This window comes from Prionailurus bengalensis, chromosome C1 (genome assembly GCF_016509475.1).
Source record: "Prionailurus bengalensis isolate Pbe53 chromosome C1, Fcat_Pben_1.1_paternal_pri, whole genome shotgun sequence".
NCBI classification, from domain to species: domain Eukaryota; kingdom Metazoa; phylum Chordata; class Mammalia; order Carnivora; family Felidae; genus Prionailurus; species Prionailurus bengalensis.
In genome coordinates this window covers 7,163,496-7,188,690 of record NC_057345.1, presented here as the reverse complement: position 1 = coordinate 7,188,690, position 25,195 = coordinate 7,163,496, and the positions used below count along the sequence as shown (strand labels likewise).

Here is a 25,195-nt window from a genome sequence, read left to right as displayed (position 1 = left end):
ACGAGTTTACAATAGAAGCTGTGGGGGTGGGCGTGGGGGGACAAAAGAGCAGAATTACCGGTAATCGCCAAGGGAGTAAATGAATAAAGGATATACCTACATCTTATCTCTTTCCTTTTCTGAGTTCCAAAGGACCAAGTAAACATTCTACACACATAACCCGTTTTCATCCAAAAAATTCTCCAGAATTTAATGTTACCCACTAGTCTCCATCACAGATAAAATATCATATATATATAAAAGAGCTCCATAAGCACAAAAGAACTCTGCAAAACAAAGCGTCATGCCAGTAAAAGGCCACAGTCCAACAGAATCACCAAAACGGGTTGCTCAACACTCATAATTTGCTGCACAGAAAGAGATGCAATTATCTCTACCAGTTCTTCACCATGACACCCCCCAAAGAAAACACTTTCTTTAAACATTTTATTTATTTATTTTTGAGAGAGAGAGAGAGAGAGCGAGCGAGCAGGGGAGGGGCAGAGAGAGAGGGAGACACAGAATCGGAAGCAGGCTCCAGGCTCTGAGCTGTCAGCACCGAGCCCGACACGGGGCTCAAACTCATGAACCATGAGATCATGACCCGAGCCAAAGTTGGATGCCCAACCGACTGAGCCACCCAGGCGCCCCAAGAAAACATCTCTTTTGCTAAACATAGGGAACTAAGCTCAGATGATAACAAAATATAAAGACCTCGGCTTCTAAGTGCTATTGGATTTCACAACCATTTTCCTCAGAATGCTACCAAAAATGTGATGACCTACTTGCTTAAGCAAAAAAGATCAACAGAAAAAGTCCAAACTACCTCTAAATGCATTCTCATCACAAACTACATTTACTGATAAAACTATGGATCTGAAACACAAAGGAATGGAGGGATTTGACCAGACTAAAAAAAGTGAGCTACCCTTCCATTAGGGCAATCTAGGCTGTGCGTTTCTCCTCAGAAGAAGAAAAGAGAGGATGTGCTGGGTTGGGGTGGCCTGCTCTAACAGACTCCATAGACATAAGAAAGGAAGGGGTGTTTCTTTATATTACCTGTACCAAAACCAGAAGCGAGGGTTTCATCTCTTACCAACCTTATCGCTGACGCTCCTTTTTTCTCTCCGATCGTTTTCATCAACCTCCATATTTTCGATTCCTGAATCCACATCCACCTGGGACATGCTTTAAGTACAAAAGACAAATAAGGCTTTTACCTTTTATAAATCTACCCTGTGTCATAGCTGCTGGCTGAGGGACAGTTCTCAAGTATCGATCAAAATCAGTCAGGAAAGCAAAATAAGAAAGGTTCATCTTTTTTCTGATTAACTTTTAAGAGCACTTCATATATTAGGATAGAAACACTCTGTCTCCTATATTTGGTGGGAGCAGTGCTCCTAAGTGGTCATTTCCTTAGGCTCACTTCCAAAAACAAATTAGAGCGTATTTTCTATAGATACAATCAGAGCCTTACTACAAAAACCTGGTTAAGTACAAACACCTTTTTCCCCTCACATTAAATAAAAATTTTCCCGGCACCATTTATTGAAATGACCGTCCTTGCAACACTAATATGAAATCACCTCTCACAGGTCCAACTGCAATGTATGTATGTGTCTATTTCTATTTGATAATTTGTCTCCCCCTCCTCCCCCCCCAAAAAACCCCATCCTATCTTACTAAAACTTCACAGTAAATCTCGGTATCTGCTAGGTCAAAGCCTGCACCTCACTATCCTACTTCAAGAGAGTCTTGGCCATCCTTGGCCTTTTACTCTTCACACATCCTTAAGCATCAGCTTCACAGACTCCTTAAAAGTCCTGTTGGCATCTTGACTAGAATTTCATTGACTTGTGAGATCCAACTGGGGAGAAACGGCATCACTATGCTGCGTCTATTCATGGACAACGTATCTTTCTGCAACTATTTAGGCCTTCTTTAAAGTCTTTCAATAAACTATTATAATTTGCTCCATAAGTCTTTCACTTCTTTTCTAAACTTATACCTAGGTACCATGTATCTTTTACTGAAACTGTGCATGGTACCTTTTTAAAAATTAACTTGTCTAATCTCTTGTTGCTAGTACCTAGTAATATAACTGATACAGACCTCTTAGGAGCAACTTGTACACTTACACATAGGGCTTACTAGGTAGAAAATAATCTCATCTCCAAATAAGAACGGTTTTATTTCTTCCACTCCAATCCTTACTTGTTTTTCTGCACTAGGTAGGATCCCCACGTGGACCAGACGTAGAAATAGCAGCCATCTTTGTTCTTATCCCTGATTTTAAAGAGAGTGCTTCTAATTTCTCACCCCTGAGTATGAGAGTTGCTGTAGTTTCTTGAGAGATGTCCTTTCTATCAGTCAGAATAAGGTAGGCTATGCTGTGGTCACACAAACACTTGGAAATCTTAGAGGCTTAACACCATAAGGGTTATTTCTTGCTTACGCAAAGTCTGGTGAGAGTGAAGCATCCTTACTCCATCTTTAATCTATGCCATCTGCAATACACAGCCTCCAAGGTCACTGGAGCGAGAGAAGAGAGCGATGGAGGAGGAGCATCGGCTCAACTGCCTTCACCTAAAAGTGACACATGTCACGTCCACGCACGGTCTACTGGACAAAACGAGGTACTTGGCCCCAATCTAACTGCACGGGAAACTGGAAACGCAGGGGAGCATGTGAAATATTTGCTCAACTCTGTCTCTGCCGTATTGTCCACTTAGGGTGCACCTTTCTGTTTGCTGTTTGCAAAGATTCTTATCATGAAATGATGTTGGGTTTTATCAAACTCTTCCAACTACCAAGATCGTATGGTTTTTCTCTTTAATATATGATGTGGTGAATGATATTTGTAGATTTTCAAATGCTGCATGCACCCTTGCGTTCCTGGGATAAATCCATGTTGCTCATGTTACGTTACACTGACACTTTTAGCTAAACTTATGATTGAAATATCTGCACAGAACTGTCCACAGATGATCGTATGTGTTTGACTGAATAAAGCTTCACAAAGGAAACATTCTAATGTAATCAGGGCCCATATCAAGAAACAGAACGTGACCAGCATCCCAAAAGCCCCCTTCGAATCCTTCCAGTCACAACTACGCTAGCCCACAGTAACCACTATCCTGGCATCTAGCCCCAGAGAAGTTCTGTCTGCTCTTTATGTGTTGCAATAGTTGACTTGTCAGTATCTCAAGATTTCTGCAAATACGTTCACGAGCATGATTGCCATGTAATTTGTTTCTTTTATATTATTCTTGTCTGGTTGTGATATTAAGGTCTCGTTAGCTTTGTAAACTGAGTTGCTAAGCAGTCCCTATTTTTTTTAATTACCTGGAAAAATCTGTGTGCAAGTGGAATGGTAGAATTTACCTATACAATTATATGGGCAAGCTACTTTCTTTGGAAAATTTTTAAACACCGATTCAATTCATTTCATGGTTTTTGATTATTCAGGCTTTCTCTCTCCTCTTGAGCCCATTTTGGGAGAATTATGTTTTGCTAGGAATTTGATTTTTATCCAAATTTTCATATTTACTTGCATGTTGCATATTTACAATTTTTCATGGAATCCTCTTTTTCAGTAACAAATATCACTGGGTTCCCCCTTCTATGCAGGCATTGTTCTAGGTGTGTGTCAATGAACCAACAAAAGAGACAATACAAGCCCTGTGTTATGGAGCTTACCTTCTCATTCGAGGGTGAAAGATCATAAACAATAAATATAATAAGTAAGTAAAACATATCATACGATGATAAATGCTACGGAGAAAATAAAGCAAAAAGAGTAGGGAAAAGGCAACGGAGAGTGCAGGACTTTCCATTTTAAATGGGGTGAGCCTCACTGAGAAATGCCACGTGAGTACAAACAGGAAGGGGGTTAGCCACGCGCATATCCAGGGCAAGAGCCTTCCAAGACAAGGGTTCCTATTTTCAATACTTAGCCATAGTCTCTTCTTCCTTGTTTCATTTATATTAGAGCTTTATACTTTCTCCTAAGAACCGCTTTGGCTGCAACATGAAGCTCATAATGTGTCATATCTGTTAGCGTTCAGTTCCAGGTAATTCCAAATTTCTTCCCTGATCTCTAGTTAGGCGCATGCTCTGTTTTAACAATTTCCAAATGTATGAGGGATTTTAACATCTTTTCCCCTGCATTAATTACCTAACCTAATGTCCTAGTCAGAAAACATGATCGGTTTGATCCTGCATTCTGAAACTCTCCGGTCTTTGGATATTAGGAAAGAATGCGCATTCTCCAACTGTCGAGTGCAAAGGATCAGATCCACCTTGTTAGCTGTGTTGTTTCATTCGTTCAAATGCTTGCTGACGCTCATTCTTTTTGATCTGTCCGTGCACCAAAGGGATGTGTCAAAATCTCCCGTTATGAATATGTGCCACTTTCTTCTAGTTCTACCGTTACGTGCCTTATTGTTGTTGTCGCACAAGCACGTGTGTACACTTTGGAAACTGTTACATCCTACTGTTAAACAATACGCAGTGCTTATGTCTAGTAGTATTTTGTGCCTTGAAGACTAATCTATTGTTTACCCCAATCTTCTCTTGTTTAGTACGTGCATGGGATATCTTTCCCTTTTCTTTCACTTCCAACAAAACGTTCAAAGGTCTAACCTACTGCTTCAGGTATGTCTTCTGTAAACCAAGATAAAGCTGGGTTCTGTTTCATTTTTAACCCGGATCTAAGCCTTTCACTGTGATTACTGAGCTAGTCTTCATTTCTTTTAACCGTCTCATTTTGTGCCATTTGTCTTTCTTTTAAAATTTGTGCTTCCATCCCCCCAGGCTCCCAACCCCCATTCCATATCTTCCCTTCACTGCTGTGGAAAACATACTCCATTCCTGTTCTCTTAGTGGCCACCCCTGAAATTGTATCAAGTACCCTTAACTCAAAATCTAAAAGTTGGCCAGTATTTTCACCCCTCTCCCAAGTACACAGGGACGTCAGTGCTTGCTCTAATGACCTCCCCCGGCCCCTGCCCTTCCATGCTACTGCTATCCAGCATGTTGTACCTAACTCGTTTTTTCACTTCTCTCCCTCGATATTATTGTATATACTGTCACCATGGTTTTACACTACCCCTGTCTGTTTAGATTTACCACATTTATTATTCACTCACCCTTCCTTCGTGCATCTCAGATATTAGTCCTGAGATCACTTTCCTTCTTCGTCAACTACATCTGTTAACAGCTGGGGTCTTCAGAAGTGGCAGACTACCAGGATGTCTGCGTGTGTTTGTTTTCTGAATCTATAAATACCTTTATCTCACCTGTGCTTCTCAGAGGCTGGTGCACAAGGCTTCACAATTCCCAGTGGACAGTTAATTTACCTTCAGCGTTTGACACTATTATCCCACCATCTGACTTGCATCATTCAGACATCTAACTATCATTCTTTGGTAGACGATCTCTTTTTTCTCTCTGGCTGCACTGAAGGTCTTTTGTCTTTGATGTTCTGAAATTTTACCATAAAATGTCCAGATATGAATTTCTCTTTGTTTCATCAGCAGGCGAGCTGCTGGGCTTTTTGAATCTGAGGATTCATATCATTTATCAACTCTAGAAAAATTCTTAGCCATTTATCTTTTGGATAATGGCTTCCAAACCAGTAGAGGAAAACACATGGAATAAAGCGGGGTGTGGGGAATCGCTCTAAGTCTCTCTGTTCTCACCTTTTGAAATGTCTATTAGATACTGGTTGGATCTGTGCTCGTCATGTCTCTAAATATCCTGCATATTTCTATCTCTTTCTCTTTGAGACACACACTGTATAATTTCTTCAGCTCTACCATTCGGTTGGTTAACTCTCTCTTTAGCTATGTCCTACCAACTGTTTTAACTCTCACATCACGTTTTCAATTTGAATTATCTTTCCATTTCTAGAAATTCTACTTGGTTCTTTTTCAAACGTGCTTTGTTGTCTTTATAGTTGCTCTCCCCTTTTCATGTTTTCAGTTCCCTTTGTAATTTATTTAAACATATGTATTTTGTATTGTCCATCTGGTAATTCCAAAAACCAAAAATATATAGGTGAATAATTCTACTGGTACTGGTACTGCCATATGTTACTCACGGTGGCTTTCATCTGGTGTGTTCTCTGAGTTTTGACCATGAGTTCATACTTCTTGGAAATTTGTCTAAGGAACTTCTCTGAAGACATGATTTACATCTGCTTCCGTAAGATGCCTTAGAAGCAGTATAGGCCTGGGTCCACTGCTAGTTCTCAGCTTGAGGCTCGTCAGACTGTACCAATAGTGTAAATCTAGGTACTAAACCCGTATGAAGTCCCCCACTGGCCATGAAATTACACAGTTGACTTGATTTTTAAAAAATGTAACTACTCAGAGCGAAGGTGGTAAGGACACCATTGTTTTTACTCTGTGGGACTGATTTGCTTCTACTGCATCTTTTCCCTGAGAGTGTCGTCCTTTTGGAATTCTTATCTAAGGTGAGGCGCTCTCTGATCGGCCTCCTCACCCCACCCCATCAACTTGCTGAAGCTCTGCTCCGGGGCCTCTCAAACTTTTTCACTTCGTAACACACCCAGAAAATACGATTTGTCTGGTCCACTGACACAAACCGTGGGAGCTGCTTCAGGGCAGAGGAGACGGGTCCTGGCGCGGGGGGTTCTTTATTCTGCCCAAGGAATAAAGGAACTGATACCTCAGCCACTCTATTAGCATTCACGGCACCCTTACAGCACCGAAACACTCTGCTCTGGACATCCTGACCCTTATGGAGCTCCTAAGGCATCTGGCTTCCCCGTGTGTACCCTTCCCTTCCCAACGTTTACATTTCACTGATCAGTAAAACTTGGAAGAAATTCTTAGGGACGGACATATGCTCGCCAACATGGTATACACAAAGTAAGGACATTAGAAAACATTTTTCAAAAAACTTTTTTACCACTCACACCATTATTTCACAAAAGACATTTCAATACAAAAAGCTAAACAACTTATAAAGAACATTTCAGAACAATACAAAGACCTATAAGCCTCACAGATCTCACACTAATTTGCTAATAAGGACTGGTGTAAATCTCTGGGTGCACTAGAGACTGAAGTGACCGAATCTTTCCCTTTCCATACATCCCACAGCTTATCGGACAACTGGCTTACTTTACCTTTTTTCACAAGAGACACCATCGATATCCATGCTCTGGGAACGTGAGAGAGACTGAGATTGGGTTTCAAGGCTATTGGAGGGCGAGCTGCTGAGAGAACTGACTCCTTCACTGCTCTGGCTTCGATGAGCTACTCCTAACCAGAAAAGACACGAGAAATTTAAGTTTCCTGTGAAGTAACATGAAAGCCACTTGTAATGGCAACAGTAGTCATACACAATCGGCATCCACACCACCAAAACAGTCAGCAAATGAGGATTCTCTATCGGGAGATCATGCTAACAGTGTAACGTTAAAGTCATGGAAACATCAGCAAGAAATCAGAGTGCATCCATATACGTCGCCTGAGGTCAGCGACAGAGCTACATCTGGTAACTAAAACGGACTCCTCATCGCTTTTTCTTTCGCCAGTTCAAATATGGTCCCTGAATACAAGTTAGCTACCGTGATTGTCCAGAGAAAAATCCTTGAAACGTGCCAGAAATAAGATAAATTAATAAATGGCTATAGAGATATACAGATGGACAGATGTGTGATAAAGCAAATACACCACAATGTTAACGGTAGGAGCTAGATGGCAGGTATACAGGTGTTCGTTCCAAGTCTTTCAACTTTGCTGTATGCTTACGATCTGCGCAATAAAATGTTGACAACATGCAAACAGAGCCATCGATAACCAATGTCCTTAAATACAGATCATTCACTGACTGAACATCTCATCTGATGATGGGGAAAATAAAAACCCTGACATTGACCTTGCTTTGCTTTCATGGAACCTACAGTACAGTGAACCACAGCCCTGCGTCCGGGGCCGATTATTTCTCATCCATGTCTTTGAAACCATGTTTATCCCATAGAATTTAAAAAAATACTTTAACTCTACAAATATCTTTCCACAAAAAAGTTTTACCCAGGCATTTGCAAGTACTTTAAAAAATATATACCTATGTTGCTGCAAGGAAAATCAGACTCACGTTAAAAAAAACAAAAAAACAAACAAAAAAACTTGAGTTGCCATTTGTAGCTAAAATAACTACCAAGTGGATAGCCTTTAACCCTCCCAGCACTCCAGGAGAGTAAACCTGCCACTCCTATGTGTCTCTCTCATTGAAGAAGATCACTAAACGTTCATCCATTCTTCACAGGTTTTAACGTGTCTGTTTCTTAAAGCTTCCTCGGGACTCATGAAAGAGAAAAGACACTGAATCCTGACTATTCCTAAGTAGACTCAAGGAAAATACAGAAAACATCTGATGTGGCAAGAATTTGAACTAAGCTCAGGGAAGACAGTCAAACTTTAAGAATGTTTTCTTAAACATTCAAGAATGTAACCCAAAGTGAGTTCTCAGTAACTATTTACTGAAGATCACAAAACATCCATCCATTCCTGATAGCTAGAATCATGACACGTATCACAAGGAAAGGTCTGACATTTTAAAATAAAACTAATCAATAATAAAGTTCAGCAACTTTTATGGGATATCAGTTAAGCAGCTTTAAAATTTCTACCTTATAAAACCAGTCTTAAAATTAAACTAAGTTGTTCAAAAACACTGTGTTTATAACATAGCACACTCGGCTATGCTACGTGTACAATAACCCTACGGTAACACAGTGCCAGAGCTCACCATAGAGTCCAGGATACTGTGGTTGCGATATTTTTATAAAACGTCAAAGTATATTATCTGAATTCTTTTCCTGAACCCTCTCCACAGGCTCTTCACATCCTGGGTCCAGTGGGGCAGTTCTCCCCCGAATTTACTACGTATCCTTGGTCTGTCCACACCCTCCAGAATTTCGGTGACCTCGTTGCGGTCTTAAACTTAAAAAAACGTATGGTGTCTTTGAATCCATACAAATCAACTATTGATTTGGCTAAAGCCAAATCGAGCAACAACACAAAATATCGCTTTGTTTCCAAACCACACACACAGGCTTCTGTGGTCCTCGGTCCTCACTCTCTACCATTCCTAACTTGGGAAATCGCTGTCAGGAAGCCAAATTTCAAGGAATGGAGAACCCCGCTTCTTCATCTCCGTAAGGGCAGGTATTGAAGAATTAAAACAGATATAATCTCCGGTTCTCTTTGACGAGATTGAAAAATTTAAAAACAATTCTTCAAAAAATGAGGGTGTGTAAGTCAGCCTTGCCTGCTTAATAAAATATGAACTACAAACTTTCAAGATGGCAGCTATCCAAACTTTTGTTACTAATAAGAGCTTGTTAAAGGTAAATTATCCATTCTGTGCGGGAAGGCCATAATTTTAAAGGAAATAAGGAGGATTTTATTTCTCTAAGATTTGCCTCCCAGAACGGTAGTATCTCCTGAATGCTATTTCCTTTCAGGTATAAGCCAGACCAAGTGCCTATTTAAGCTGTAACACTAGGTCTAGTCCAGTATTTTACACACACACACACACACACACACACACACACACACACAAAGGGGCTTGCTAAATTATAGTATAAAAATTGCCAGAAGGTACCTTAAAGCCCCAATAAAACTGTTAAAAAGGTGTGTGGGTGGTGGGGAGTGACTTTACAATCTTAGCCATCTTCTTTTACAGATGAGAATACGGAGACCTGTGAAGTCTAAGAACTTCCTTTAGCAAGTCAGAAACAGAGGCAAGATTAAAACACATGTCTCTTGACTCCAAGGAAAATGCTGCTATTTCCTCTATCCCAAACTGAACAATTCTTTGATCACAGCTATTTTAAATCAAAGCTATATGTTTCTACATCCTAAAATTATAAAAGCTGGGGCGCCTGGGTGCCTCAGTCGGTTAAGTGTTCGATTTTGGCTCAGGTCATGATTTCAAGGATTGTGGGTTCGAGCCCTGTGTCAGGCTCTGTGCTGACAGCTCAGAGTCTGGAGCCCTCTCTCTCTTTGCCCCTCCCCCACTCGTGCTCTGTCTCTCTCTCAAAAATAAACATTAAAATAAATAAAATTATAAAAGCAAAACTTAAAAAGGTATTAGTGTTATAAAAAGAATCATTCCTTCCACTACTTATCAAAATTCTAAGGCTTATTTAACATAGATCTTGACAATGAGCTAAGCTAAAAGGTTAACATTCATGGAAAATACAAAGTACACTAGTACTTTCTTTGGCCAATACCAAACTCACCCTCTCAATACGACTTATAATGAACATTTTCTACTCCATAAAACCGACTCATATATTCAGTCAGCAGCTAACTTCCTAGTGAAAACATTTTGTTCTTGTGACTAAACACAAATAAAATGAAATTTCAAACGTGTAAAGAAATATAGTGGTATCTAAAATATCGAGACAAGAAGACCAACAACTCGAATCAGAAAAATGGTTTGATCTTCTTATTTATGAGACAGAGCATTCTAGTGTCAAAAGGGTGGATCATGCCAAGAATCATACATCTGGACTCAAAAGATCTTGACGGCTCCTTGGAGAAACGGTGGAGTCTACAGCTAGTGCAAAACAAAGATGGGATGAGCCTGGGGCATCTGATAGTGCCAGCAAGACAGTGCTCAAAAAAAAATAAATAAATAAAAGGATGACTGTGCCAAACAGAGTCGTCAACCCAAAAGAGATCCCAATGACCAAAGCTAGAACAATTTGTGTAAAATAATAAAGCAAAAATAAATAATAATTTGAATTATAACTCAAAGTACAAAATAAATATACATGAGTTCATACCGATGTACGTAAGCATTAACTTAGTAACTGGAGAGAAGGGGGTGAATGTCCCTTACAGAAGAATCCCATATAATGTATCTATATGTAGATACTCCCCACTCCAGAAGGTAAAACTTAGCTCCCACTGCTTGAGTGGGGTAGGCTGGACTTAAGAACTCACTACTGAAGAATTGAGTCTGGAAAGGGAAAAGAATCGTTACCTCACAGTAGAGAGACCTGGCAGACTGGAGCTTAACTCGGTGGTGAAGGTCAACGTGACCGGCAGTGCAGCAGGGCCCTTTGCCTGTGTGATATTCTCCCCCCTAAAACCCCACACCCCAGACTAATCTTGAGAAAAACACTAGACGAAGCCAAATTAAGAGACATTCTATACAATGCTCTTCAAAACTGTCAAGAAAATGAAAAGCACAGAAACACTGAGAAACTGTCACAGACCAAAGGAGATTCGTCTTTAGTTTGGTTAATAGCAGTATACCAAAGATTTTGATGGTTTCAGGTCTCACAGTTAGGTCTAGTTCCTCGTGTATTTTAGATATTAGCCACTTATCAGATACACGATTTCCACATTTTTTCTCCCATTCTATAAGCTGCCTTTTCAGTGTTGATGGTTTCCTTTGCTTCACGGAACCTTTTTACTTTGATATGGTCCTACTTGTTTATTTTTGCTTTTGTTACCTTTGCTTTTGGAGTCAGAGCCAAAAACCAGCGCCAAGACTGATGTCAAGGTACTTACCATGAGCCTATGTTTTCTGCTAGGAGTTTCATGGTTTCCAGTCTTACATTCAAGTCTTTACCCATTTTCGGCTACTTTTTGTGTGGTGTAAGACAGTCCGGCTTCATTCTGTCACATATGGCCGTCCATTTGCTGAAGAGACTGCCCCCAATGTACATTCATGGCTCCTTTGTCATAAATTAATTGACCATATATGGGTGGTCAGTTTCTGGGCTCTCTATTCTTTTCCATTAACCTATGTGAATGTTTTTATGCCAGATCATGCAATTTTGATTACTATAGCTTTGTAACAGCTTGAAATCAGGCAGTGTGACACCTTCAGCTTTGTTCTTCTTTCTCAGGACTGTTTTGGCTATTTGGGGTCTTCTGTGGTTCTGTATAAATTTTAGGATTATTCTATTTCTGTGAAAATGCCACTGGAATTTTCATAGGGATTGCATTGAATCTACAGATTGCTTTAGCTTGGTATGGACATCTTATCAATATTAATTCTTTCAATCCATGAGCACAGAAGATCTTTCCATTTATCCGTGTCTTTTTAAAATTCTTCCATCAACACCTTGTAGTTTTCAGTGCATACATCTTCCACCTCCTTGGTTAAATTTATTCCTCGATATTTTGTTCTTTTTGATGCAATTGTAAATGGGATTATTTTATTTCTATTTCCAATAGTCCACTACAAGCGTATGGAAACACAAGAGATTTTTGTATATTGATTTTTTTTTATCTGACAACTTTACTGAATTCATTATCAAGTTTTAGCAGTATTTGGGTGGAGTCTTCAGCGTTTTGTACACATAGTATCAAGTCGCCTGCAAATAGTGACAGTTCTACTTCCTTTCCAATCCTGATGTGTGGTTTTTGTTTTTTTGCCTAATTGCCTGGTTAGGACTTCCAAAATTGGGTTGAATAAAAGTGGCAGGAATGAGCAAACTTCTTTTGTTCGTAATCTTAGAGGGAAACTTTTTGGGTTTTCACCCTTGAGTGTAACCTTAGCTGTGGACCGGTCAAACATGCCTTTATTACACTGAGGCACATTCCCTCTATACGCACTTTGTTGAGAGTTTTTTATCATAAATGGATGTTGAATGTTGTCAAACGCTTATTCCGCAAGCTCATACGATTTTTATCCTTCGTTTTGCTAACGTGGTGTATCGCACTGGTTGGCATGCAGATGTTGAACCCTCCCTAGATCCCAGAAATAAATCCCACTTGATCACAGTATACGTATGATCCTTTAGCGTACTACTGATTTGGGTTAGCTAATATCTTGTTGAGGATTTCCGCACCTATATTCATCACAGATACTGGCCTATAATTTTCTTTTCTCGTGGTATCCTTTCCTGATTTGTTTGGGCACCAGGGTAATGGCTAGCCCCACAGAATTGTCTGGAAGTATCCGTCCCTCTTCCTCTTCTTTTTTTTGCGGCGGCGGGGCAGGGGATAGAGTTAGAGAAGGGTTGGTATTAATTCCTTGAGTTCACTAGTGAAGCTGTGTCTGGTCCTGGACTTTTGTTTGTTGGGAGGTTTTTGATTACAGACTCAAGTCTCCTTACTAGTAATCAGGCTATTTAGATTTTCTGTTTCTTCATGATCCCGTCTTAGAAGGCTGTGTGTCAAAATATTAGTATTTCTTTTTGTTGTTGTTTTAATTAAAACATTAGTATTTCTTAAATGCACGCCCTTACACTCCAATCGGGAGCCTGGAGACAGATGGCGAGAAAAACCGCTAGCATATTCCCAAATCAAAAAAAGAGTTACTTCCTGGATGCAGACCTACTATGAGCTCAACAGAGAAGAGAAATGTAAGATAGCTTTATTCAGAGTTTGCAATCTAGTTAGCAAAACAAGATAAATGCACACAAAATTAAGAATGGCATGTGTAGCACAATTTCTAAGGGTTTGAAGTGTCTGGAGTGAGTGTGATGGTTACTGGAGCAGGAGCAGAGTTGCTCTGAAAACAGGAAATGAAGTTAAATGAAGGGTGGCGGGGGGGTGGGGGGGGCTCATCACAGAGGACCCTGAAAGTTCCTGGACTGCATTCAGGTGCAAACATGGAGACAAGGAGGACTTCTGAGCAGGTGACATGTCTGATCTCGCCTACTGAGCCATCAAGTCCCTCAAGGGATAGGAACTGCATTTTCTGGAAACCACTCTCACACACCATTTACTTCTGTGCCTTCCCTAGACTTGAGAGCACGAACTAAGCAGTGGAAGCAGCAATTTTGTGATGTTCACGTCCCACTAGGTGGGCAGAGTGCTAGCGGGGAGTTTGGTTGGAGTCAGAGGCAACAGAAGCTCAAGGACCAGGTTGACCTGAATGGAGACAGAGGAGGAGAAAAAAGGGATCAAGCCCAGGTCGAAACAGGAAGCTGATTCCCAGAGCTAAGAAGACGTCAGACTTCCTCCAGATTCACAAAATAAATATCATGATCCTAGCAATAATGTCATACAATGCAGCCCATTATAATAAAAACACATACAGAACATCCTCCCCTTTTGGTGGCCAAAATACATGCAAAACATGACCCCCTTGGGTAGCCGAAAAGTCACCCCAATGAGACGAAATGACTGTGCTGGTGTAGGGTACACCAGGCACAACTACAGCAAAAAAGATTTCAACACCACCAAGAGCCTCCCAAGCCCCGCAGATGTGAGGGGTCTCACTACAGCCCTCTGGCCTTGGGACTTGTGCCTGAGCTGGGCCTCCAGCTTGCTTCTGAATCACCCTCCAGCCCTCTCTCTCCCCCAAGTGTGGGGAGACGAAGCCATAGACCAAGTGGAAACAATAGGGCTTCTTTCTGAAGAAGAAAAAAAAGATTTAAATACTGGATTAGCAATCAACCATAGGACGAAGGGTTATAATTTTGTCACTGCTAACAGCATTCTTAGCCAAAGACAATTTATCATAAAAGCATGACTGATTTTGTTGAAATTTCTACAAAGGTACCACTATTAAATAACAAAGTTCTGTATCAAAACCGGAGAAGGAAATTGAAGGGAAATTGAAGACGACCACTCTGCATCAATCATCACCAAGTCCATTTTTGCCCCAGGACCTCGGCATCTGCTGTTCCTTCTGTCAGGAAAGAACACCCAACAGATAACCACTTGGTTTGCTCCCCAGCTTCATTCAGGCTTCTGTTGAAACGTCATCTTCTTAATGAGGCCTCAGTCGTCTCTACCTTAAAACAGCAATGCCTTCCTCCCTCGCCAATACTGACTCCCAACATAATTCTCTCTTTTCTCCACAAGAATTCTCACCACCTGGCAGATTTTATGGTTTTTAAACACAGTTTGTCTTCTCTTACTAGACTATACGCGACGTGACCCAGAACAGAACCTAACAAACACACGACAGGATTTAAATGCAAAGGTATTAAATAAAGGCTGCATGAACCTACAGCACTCAGTGGATAGATGATAACAACCGATACAAACCAAAATGTAAAACAGATAATAAAACATGTCAAGCAAATTTGGAGGGTTTGGAGTAACAACTGTAATGGGATATGGAAGGATGTTCCCTATTTTCAAAAGTAATAATCCTGGGGTGGTTTTTTTTGGGGGGGGGGGGGTGGTTATTTAAGTAGGCTCCACACCCAACGTGGGGCTTTGAACTCATGACCCTGAGATCAAAAGTCGAATGCTCTACCGACTGAGTCAGCCAGGCACCCCAATCCTGTTTGTTTGTTTGTTTGTTTAAGGCAGAATTTTCACAGTCAGATCAACACTTGTGTGAAATTCTCCAAAAAAAACCTGACACCACAGAGGTGGCAGCGGGCAGAGACTACCTGTGACCGCACCAGCGTGGAGAGCTCCACACGAGGACATCCCCTCCTGCCAGACACGGGGTCCTCGGACACTGCTGCTGAGTGAGACTTGCCCATCTCTGCCTGCATCCATAACTCCCACCACAGTGCCTAGCAAATGGAAGGCATCATGCAAGTGTTCGAAGGCATCAATGGAAACAGGGCCAAGACCATCTTCAAACATAAGAAGGATTTAGGTTAAACTAGTTTTTCAGTATGTTAAAGACTAGCAGTCAGACAGAGGAAAGGGCTTCTGTGTTTCTTTCTGATCCAAACCCTGGAACTAGCCCAGAGGCCAAACACATCATCTGGTTTCTCGCTCCCTGCACACAGGCCCTGTTGTTCATTTCTGCTCCCAGAGCAGAGGTTCTTTTCCACAGATGGAGACGGAAATCAGGGGGCCGAAATTACAGTAGCTGTTTGATTAGCTGCTAGATCTTTTATTTAAAGCATTATCATGGAAGCACATAAATTACTATGTCACAATCTTTAAAAACATTGTGATAACCGTATTTCTGTCTAATTGGTTTCCTTTGTAATCCTCCATTTTATGATATACGTTTAAAACTACGCTTGGAGAGGCTGATCAAAGGCTTCACCGGTTTGCCAGAACTCATGGAATGACAACAGTCTTTTAAGAACGCCAGCTCCGGAGGGTAGAAAAGGCACCCGGAGAACTTGGTCCGCCAGACTTAATAATCCTGTCAAGATAAAACCAGCTGATAAAGGACTCACTGGGGACTCTTGTGCAAGCATGACCACGTCTTCAGAGAGGTCACGACAGCCAGGAAGGGTGAGGCTTCAGTTGGATATATTCAAGATGTCTGAGAGGTAGACATCAGAGGGAACAGAAGGAAGATAAGTATGATTTCAAAACAGGACTGTAAAATAAAAATCCTCCAGGAGGGTTAAGAGTTCCTGAAGGCTGGGCAAAGCAATCTAAAGATGGGGGAAGGAACTAAGAAAACCAGTTTGTCCTCCCAGGAACTTAACGAGCACAGGTTTTTCAAAGGAAATGAAAGAACACCTTCTCCCCGCCCGGATGGTAAGTTCTTCCAGGAAAGAAATTGGACCTCGCTCATCTTCACGTTCCCACGACTTGCTGCCGGGTCTGACCCACAGGAAGCCCTAAATAAACATCAGTGAACGGACACGTAAACGCAACAGAATCAATGACAGCTGTAAAAAAGGAACAATTGGCTGTAGGAAAAATATTACCCACACGCACAAAGTTTTAAGACAGGCAAAAGCAATGTCATATTAACAGTGCGGTAAAAGAGAGAGAGAGAGAGGGAGAGAGAGAGAAAGCAAAAAAAACGTCTGAGCATGATAAATGCAAAATTCTGAACAGCAGTGACCTGCTGGTGTGGGGGAGAGGGGTGGAGAGCCAGAGACTCCGTCAGGGGTTCAAGGCATTACTATGTCTCACATACGTTATCTATCGTGTAGGTCCAGAATATTCTGTAGTAAGCTTTTTGGCAAAATCTTAGAAAAAAATTGGCTTATGGGCTTTTTAAACTCTGCTCCGACTGCCAGGAAAAGCAAAGAGACAGACTAAAGTGGGTCACAGTGAAAGACTTATGTTAGTAAATGTTCTCTAAATAGAACTCAAGGGGTACCTGGCTGGCTATGTCGGTGCGGCATGCGACGCTTGATCTCGGGGTTGTGAGTTCGAGCCCCACGTTGGACGTAGAGATTACTTTTTAAAAACATCAATTTAATCAATCAATCAAGCTCAAGTCTTATTTTGCGTCTAACATTCCCAAGAAACTATTTTTTCTTTCATGTATTCACTTAACTAGTGGCACTAACAGAGTGCCTACTATGTGCCAGCATGGTTCTGGGGACAAGGGAATGAACAGCAGTGGTGAGGTCCCTGCTCTAACCTTATGTTCTAAAGGGAGGAGAGGGGCGCCTGGGGTGGCCCAGTTGGTTGAGTCATGATCTCATAGTCTGTGAGTCTGAGCCCCACATCGGGCTCTCCTCTGCAGACGCAGAGCCCACTTTGGATCCTCTGGCCCCCTCTCTCTTCTGCCTCTCCCCTGCTGGAGCTCTCTTTCAGAAATAAACACACACTAAAAAATTTAAAAAAAAAAAAAAAAAAAAAAAAGAGAGAAGAGGGGATGGTGATTAAAGAAAAAAAAATCCATAAATGGTATTTCCACTGGGAAGCAGGGTCTTTGCAGATGTATTCAAGTTAAGACGAGGTCACATTGGATCAGAATGGTCCCTTAATCCAGTAACTGGTGTCCTCACAAGAAGAGGGCAACGTGAACACAGATACATACACACAGAGGCAAGGCCGTGAAAAGACAGAGGACATGGCGGTGGTGCTGCCTCAGGCCAAGAAACACCAAGGGTGGCCGGCAACCAACAGAAACTAGAAGAGGCAAGGTTCTTCATCAGGGCCTTCCAAGGAAGCACGGCCCCGCCAACACCTTGACTTCGACTTCTTCCCTCTGGAGTTGTGACAGAATAAAACTCTGTGGTTTCAAGCCATCCAGTCTGCGATGCTTCGTCACGGCGGCCCGAGGAACTTCGTACAGAAGCAGGCAGCGTTGCGAGAAGCCGGGACCACAGACGGGAGAGCAACTTGGAAGACTCGCTGGAGCTCCCCGGCCCTCGTTCTAGTTCCCTGCAGCACAAAGCATCCCCACTGAGAAGGGGGCCACAGGACTACCACGTCACTCCTGGGCGAGGCCTCCTCTCCACGGGCAGTGGTCTACCCGTATCTGTGTCTGTCAGAAAGCACGTCTCCATTCTGGAACAGAAGTCTCTCCTTCACATTCAGTGGACAATACATCTACCCGCTGGCCCTCCGTCTACCATCAAGGACCACAGAAAACCAGCACAGGCCATCATCTTCTAGGCCAACATAACACTATCACACCCTCTTGAGATTTTCTCTTAAGTTATATGTGCCTGTGTCATTTGGGTCATTTTCTCTTGTGAGCCACTTATTAATTCCACCAAGTAACAGACTGAACGTGGCCGGTACTGTTAAAGGCACTGGGATACAGCAGTCAGTAAAATGGATACAAGTCCCTGGCCTGTGGGGCTTATGCTATAGTAGGCGAAGCAGAGAAAACAGGATAAGCAAGTCACGTGTGTGCTACGTCAGCTGGTGACAAAAGCTCAGAGAAAAAGTTATCCATGTCAGATAGAGGTGGCACCTTCAGACAGTAAGGCCAACAAAAGTCACCCTTGTATAAACACCCGAAGAAGCGAATGAAAAAGCCACACGGATTTTAGCGGCTGAGCCTTCCAGCAACAGAGGTCACGGCCCAAATGTTCAGGAAGAGCAAGGAAGCCAGTATGGCCAGAGCAGAGGAGCAGCAAGGAGGAGGAGCACAGTGGGAAAGGAGGTCAGAGCCGGAACAGGGCCGGTTCACACACAGCCCTGGGTCAAGGTGAGGGCTTTGACTCTCATTCTCCATGAGACGGCGAGCCAGTGGAGGGAACCAACAGAACACTGACATGACCCATCTTAGGGGGTGCTTGTTTTCTGTTTCATTTTGTTTAAACTTGTTTATTTGATAAATCTGTGAAACTCTCTTTATCCGACCTGCCAGGCGCATAGCTAATAATATCTACTGATCTGCGATTACGAATAGTAGTGATTATGGGAGAGACCTAATCAGGACTTCCCAGCACCGAGGTGTGCTGCCCAGAACTAACCAGCTGGAGCTGCCCGAGTCTTCCGTTAGTTTGTGACGGCAATGTAACGAGCTGGCTGTGAAAAATAACCCTGCTGTTACACAAGGATGGGCTTACGCTTCAGACTGGTGCTACCCTGAGATTGAAGTGAAGCGAGGGAAGGCACGGCCACTCCAGTAATCCAAGCAAGACATGCTCGTGCCCTGGAACCTACATCAGGCCCACTACCTGTTTCTGGAAGTAGAGTTCTGCTGAAACGTAGCCATGCTCTTTTGTTTATGTTTTGTCTGTGGCTGCTTTTTGTGCTACAGGGGCAGAAAATAGCCGTGACAGAGGCTATGCAGCCTGCAGCACCAAAACATTTACTATCTGGCCCTTTACAGAAAGGGATAGCTGACCCCTGATCTAGAATATGAGGTAAAAAGATGAGGGAACGTTTCAGGCTTCAGCAACTAGAAAACAAAAAAAAAAAAAAAAAATGAGCTGGTATTTTCTGAGAGGGCGTTCCAGGAGAAGATAAGACAATTTTAGACGTGCTCTCTGTGAGATGCTTCTTAGACAGTGTGGGAGTCTGAGGTTCAAGGAATGGTTCTGGGCTGGAGAGATCAACCTACAGACCAGCAACTTAGAGACGGTAAGTAAAGCTGGGAAACCAGGTCGAATCAGTAAGAACATCGACACAGATGGAGAGGACAACAGGTTAAAATATCGACACCCAGCTCCCCGCCCCCTGACATTTACACATCAGGGAAACGACAAAGAACCATGTGGAGCCCCAAGAAGAAACAGAGACGGGAGGAAAACCAGGAGAGTGCAGAGCTCCGGAAGCCAAAAGAAGAAAGCATTGCAAGAAGGCCAGAGCCCATCAGCTGGGGCTGAGCCGTTGCCTCAGAGCACATCAGAGGAGCCCTCACCTGACTGGATTTGCATCAGCAGTGGGTGTAAGGACAGAAGAAGGACACAGAGGCCAGGAAGCAACTCACTCTGGAGGTTCTGTTGTGATGCAGAGCAGAGCAGTGGGGTGGAAGCTGGCAGCAGAAATGAGATCAAGAGAGTTCCTTTATATGTCTATTCCCAGGATGGGAGGAGGAACCACATGTAGAATGTTAAAAAAATAAAAGTTTTCCACTTCAGATGGAAAGAAAACCTGCCGGAGCAGGAAAGCTGGGAAGTGCTGGGGCAACAGCTCTGAGTTGGAGAGAGGAGGTGGGACCTGGGGACAGAATTCAGGAAGGGCAGGGAGCTTCAAGCTTAACAAAAGCAGGCCACACATACACGCAGGTAGGCGGACGCTACAATGGGAGCTCACATCACTACTATGTCGCTGCCTGCACCTGCTTTCTCCATGACCTAGGAAGGCAGCCCATCAGGCCAGAGCTGCACAGAGAATGAGGTGCTGTGGACTGAAGGAGAGGGTTCAAAACGGACCTGGGGAGCTGGAGAGCAAACAGGAAATACGCTGTAACTACCTGCCAGTATGAAGGGTCTGCTGGAGCGCGTGACCATGAATCTGAAATGAGACAGACAGCATGGTTCTGGTTTTTTCTCTAGCCTTGTTCCACTGCATGAGACAGATGGGAGCTGGGGAGTGGGATTGAAAACCAGGAGCATGGGGTGGGGGGGGGGGCGCCTGGGTGGCTCAGTCAGTTGAGTGTCTGACTTTGGCCCAGGTCATGATCTCGTGGTCTGGTCTGTGAGTTCAAGCCCCACGTCGGGCTCCATGCTGACAGCTCAGTTTGAAGCCTGCTTTGGGCTGTGTCTCCCTCTGTCTCTGCCCCTCAATCTCTCTCCCTCCCTCTCTCTCTCTCCCTCAAAAATAAACAAACATTAAAAAAAAAAAAAAAAAAAAAACCAGGAACATGGGGGGCACATGCCTGGCTCAGTCAGTAGAACATATGACCCTTGATCTCAGGGTTGCAAGTCTGAGCCCCACACTAGATGTAGAGTTTACTTAAAAATAAAATCTTTAGGGGCACCTGGGTGGCTCAGTCGGCTGAGCATCTGATTCTTAATTTCAGCTCAGGTCATGAGCTCACAGCTTGTGGGTTCAAGCCCAACGCTGGGAGATTCTCTCTCTCTCTTCTTCTGCCCCTCTCCTGCTTATGCTCTCTTTTTCTCAAAATAAATAAATACATAAATAAAAATAAAATCTTAAAAAACAAAACAAAACCAGAAGCATGGTTTAATCCAGGAAGACAAAGTGAGAGAGAGAGGTGAGAGAGGGGAGAGACAATGAGTGACTATGGAACGTAAATGGGTCCAGGAGGGACGTGGGGACACCAGGGAAGGGAGAAGTGAAGAAAGTGGGACAGAGAGGGTGAGCCAGAAAGCTGAAGGTGGCAGTCAGGAAGTCACTGAGATGGAAAGATCTAGAGTATGACCAAGGCAGTGAGTGGCTGATGTCGGATGCAAGACCAGGTTACTAAGGGAAAGCAGCTCAAAACAGCGTGAGGGCAGAGTCCTGGAAGGTCATCCCTGTGGCTACTGAGATCATCACAAACCATGACACGGTGCTGGGGAGAGAGACAGTGGACCGAACGAGGCAGGGTGAGTGGGTTCAGAGGTCAGCTGTGACAAGGACAGGAATGGGGAACACGGTCTAATGACACAAGGTTCAAATCGATGTGTTCTTAGGGAGGAGGAAGCACGGTCTTGAAGAAATGAGGAAGGGCATAAATTCAGCAAGAGCACTAAAGGGAAAGCCCGTCCACAGAGGACTCTTCCAGGGACTGACTGTGAAGATTTCGGAAAAGGGGATTGCGTGGGGAGAGGTGTCCATAACAAGCCATATGGAGATTGGAGACTGAGAGGCAAGGGATGAGGACCCGCGAGACCCAGTGGCTGACATAAGCAGGACAGGGCACATGCTGAAATGATTCCTGGTGGTCCCAAAGAGACAGGGTGCTGTGACCAGGCACACGCAGAGCTCGGTCTCCTGCCTGACTACCACTGGTGCAGCATGACCTTAAGCCCCTCCGCATCCCACTAGCTCTCCCTGGACATTCTCTAGCATTCCAGGAGGCACTTGGCCATGGTGGAACCAACAGCACTGTTGGTGGCACCCTTCCCAAGGAAAGGGTAAAAACCCAACTGGAATCCTGAGCCCATCCCCTACCGGAAGACGATCACAGCTTCTCAAAGGTGTTCAGCAGCAACATTTCAGGCAAAGTCACTGTTTCTTGCTAACTGATGATTTAATCTGAACCTCTCTCACTTTTAGAGTCAACAGGGGGACGCATAAGCATTTATATTTACCTGGGGAAGAGTCTACGATAACGCCTATCGAGTAACAGTAACTGAAACCCTGCAAATACTTTTTAAAATTTTTTTAATGTTTATTTATTTTTGAGAGAGAGAGAGAGAGAGAGAGAGCGAGCACTCAAGTGGGGAAGGGACAGAGAGAGAGAGGGAGACATAGAATCTGAAGCAGGTTCCAGGCTCTGAACTGTCAGCACAGAACCCAATGCAGGGCTCAAACTCACGTACCACAAAATCATGACCTGAGCCAAAGTCAGACACGTAACCGACTGAGCCACCCAGGCGCCCCTCTGCAAATACTTTTAATTGACGACTTACCTACTTCAGAAAGACAGATTATGTGGAAGGCAACTAAGGGAGAGTGCATTAAATGCAGAAATAACAATCATATTAAATTATTCAACGATGTGATGATGAATACAGGTCTGAATGCACCTGCTTTTTCAAATTAGAACCCTAAGTAATTATAATAATTATAATGATAATAATTCTCACGTTCAATAGAAAAGTTCACTTGACAAAAGATATTTTCAAATACGCAGGATGAATCAGTATCATTGTTTCCCAACAAAGACATACCTGGATATCAACGATGAACCCATGAATTATAAAAAAAGAAATTTTCACAATAGTTAAATAACTGTCAATGAGACAGCTATAAACATCACATCAGGTGAACTTTTATGCCGCAAAAATTCAGACATTTCTGTTGACAACATTAAATGAACACATGGAAATCCGTAATTAGAGGCCTGTTATTTTGACCATTATTTCAATCTTGCCTTTTCAGATGATTTTATCATAGAAGGAAAGCATCAACCAAACTCATAAAATCGGCTGAGCCAAATTAAGTCTTAATTGCCTTACCATCAGAAATTAAGCCTGGTCCTGTTTGAAACAAAGGATAAAAATTACAGAAAGGAAAACAATTAGTTTGAACAGATCACCATCAAAATGAATAGAGATGAACAAAACACAACGTAATGATGTTAATCTTTAAACTACTGCTCGCAGGATTTTGAACAGCCGCTGTCCCATGTTCTCGTCTGTGGAAATGCGGCCCAATCTTACCCCGTTGTGAAACTGTCACAACCATAAGCCTCACAGAAAGCCAGGACTAAATGTCCCAGGTATGAAAGTAAGGCTTACCTGATGCACCTATTGGGGAGGTAGCTGGGGTCATGTTGTGGACATTGAGACCAAGGCTCTGGGAGGGGCCCGGGGCTGATGCTGCTATGGGAGGCCCCAGCGGGTTCTCCCTCTGGGGCGAGGTGAGCGGGGTGGTGGGCTGGGAGGTCTGTCCACCAGCAAGTCGTGCGAGGCGCCTCCGTCGGATCTATAACGTGAGAGGGAGAAAAGACCCGTAACTCAACCGCAGAAAACACAATTCTGCCCGAGAAGAACAACATTAACGTCATCAATAACCATCGAAAACCACGCCGGAGCTTAACCACTAAATACGCCTGGAGGAAAAAAGGACCCACTCAAGACAAGTACTGACGTGGCAGACAGGTACACACCTCCTAGTGCCTTACAATCCCTGTTTATCACGCCTCCTTGACCGATACTGTGACGCTACCGTAAGCATACTACGTTTCTAAACACGCTGAAGCTCGTTATTTGAATGCAACTATGTAACTTGGCCATTTTAAGTAAGTGAGATTTTAAATAAATACCCAATGAGATTCACTAAAACAAAAGTTTCAAAAGTAACAAACGTCACAGTAAGACACAAACGTTACCATCACTTTCAGCAGCGAAGTGATTAGATTCTTCTTGCTTAACTGCAATCAAAATATAATCGGCCGCTGCTTCCTTGTAATACTCCAGGGTTAGCAAGTGATTACAAATATCTACCGCCAAACCCCAGCGCATCACAGAAATGTTTCCCTCACATTTTGACGGTCATTCATTTACAGCCAGGCAGTAAACTCTCACGGACCACCTGCTGTCCCACAGGCAGTGAGGATGTCTCACCAACCGTGATAAGGCTTCTGGTTCTGAGCAGGCATCAAAGACGCAAACCAACGAGGCTGCTTATGCTCATTCTGTTACAGATAAGGAAGATGAAAGAGTCAGCCTGTGACAAATGCTAACAGGGATGGACCTAATCTGAACCAAGAACCTGCCATTGCGACCCTGAGGGAAAGCTGCTCCTTTTATCGTTCAAACGACCAAGAACATCCTAGTTCTTGACCCCAAACCCGAGAAGCCCACTCCTGTGTCCCTGCTGCAAATACATCCCTCGGTGACCTTACACAAAATCCTGAGGTTTGGTTGTTCATCTACCTACATCACTAGGATAAATCCCTCGAAGGAAAGATTAGGTCTTAATTATTGGAAATAAACAGGGAAGAAGTAATTAAACACTGATGCAGCACTTTATCTCCCAGCAGTGTTCTCAACACTTTATAAATCTATACTCACTGAATCCTCGTAATGAGCCTTCGTGGGTACTTAGGCCGATTTTACATGTGAGCAAACTGAGGCACAGGGGTTAGATACTTGCCTCGTTCGTAAGTGGTAGGGCTGGAATTCGAACCCATGCAGTCCGGCTCTAGCGCCCACGCTCTTACCAGCAATCCAGCGGCCTGGGGATCCCTTGTGGTCTGCGAGACCCTCGCAGAGAGCACGTTGAGGCCAAAGCTATTTTTACAGTATCACTAAGATATCTGCCTCTTCGATCTCATTCTCAAGCGTCCAACGGGGTTTTCCAGAGGCTGCATGGCATGGCGTGTCGCAACAAATTAAAGGAGTTAACATGAAAATTCAGCTGTCTTCTAGTAAATCAGACGTTAAAAAGACCTGAAAAAGTCACTCTTCTCACTACAACTGTTTTGGAAAACGTAGTCGTTTTCGTTAAAAACACATTATTTAGGGGTGCCTGGGTGGCTCAGTCAGTTGAGCATCTGACTCTTGATCCCA

General features: G+C 43.1%; 1 protein-coding gene across 8 annotated transcripts in view; it reads right to left on the bottom strand.

Annotated features, from left to right (window-relative positions):
- Window positions 1-25,195, bottom strand: part of UBE4B (ubiquitination factor E4B) — a 123,049-nt gene that overhangs the window by 60,020 nt on the left and 37,834 nt on the right. For 7 of the 8 annotated variants that reach the window (XM_043578507.1, XM_043578506.1, XM_043578500.1 and 4 more), the window contains exons 2-4: window positions 23,420-23,606; window positions 7,136-7,271; window positions 1,080-1,167 (exon numbers count right to left, since the gene is read on the bottom strand). In XM_043578507.1, the coding sequence (XP_043434442.1) occupies window positions 1,080-1,167; window positions 7,136-7,271; window positions 23,420-23,606 (411 nt within the window). Of the gene's footprint in view, window positions 1-1,079; window positions 1,168-7,135; window positions 7,272-23,419; window positions 23,607-24,846; window positions 24,956-25,195 lie in introns of those variants that run through there. The other variant, XM_043578503.1, reaches the window with a different exon arrangement.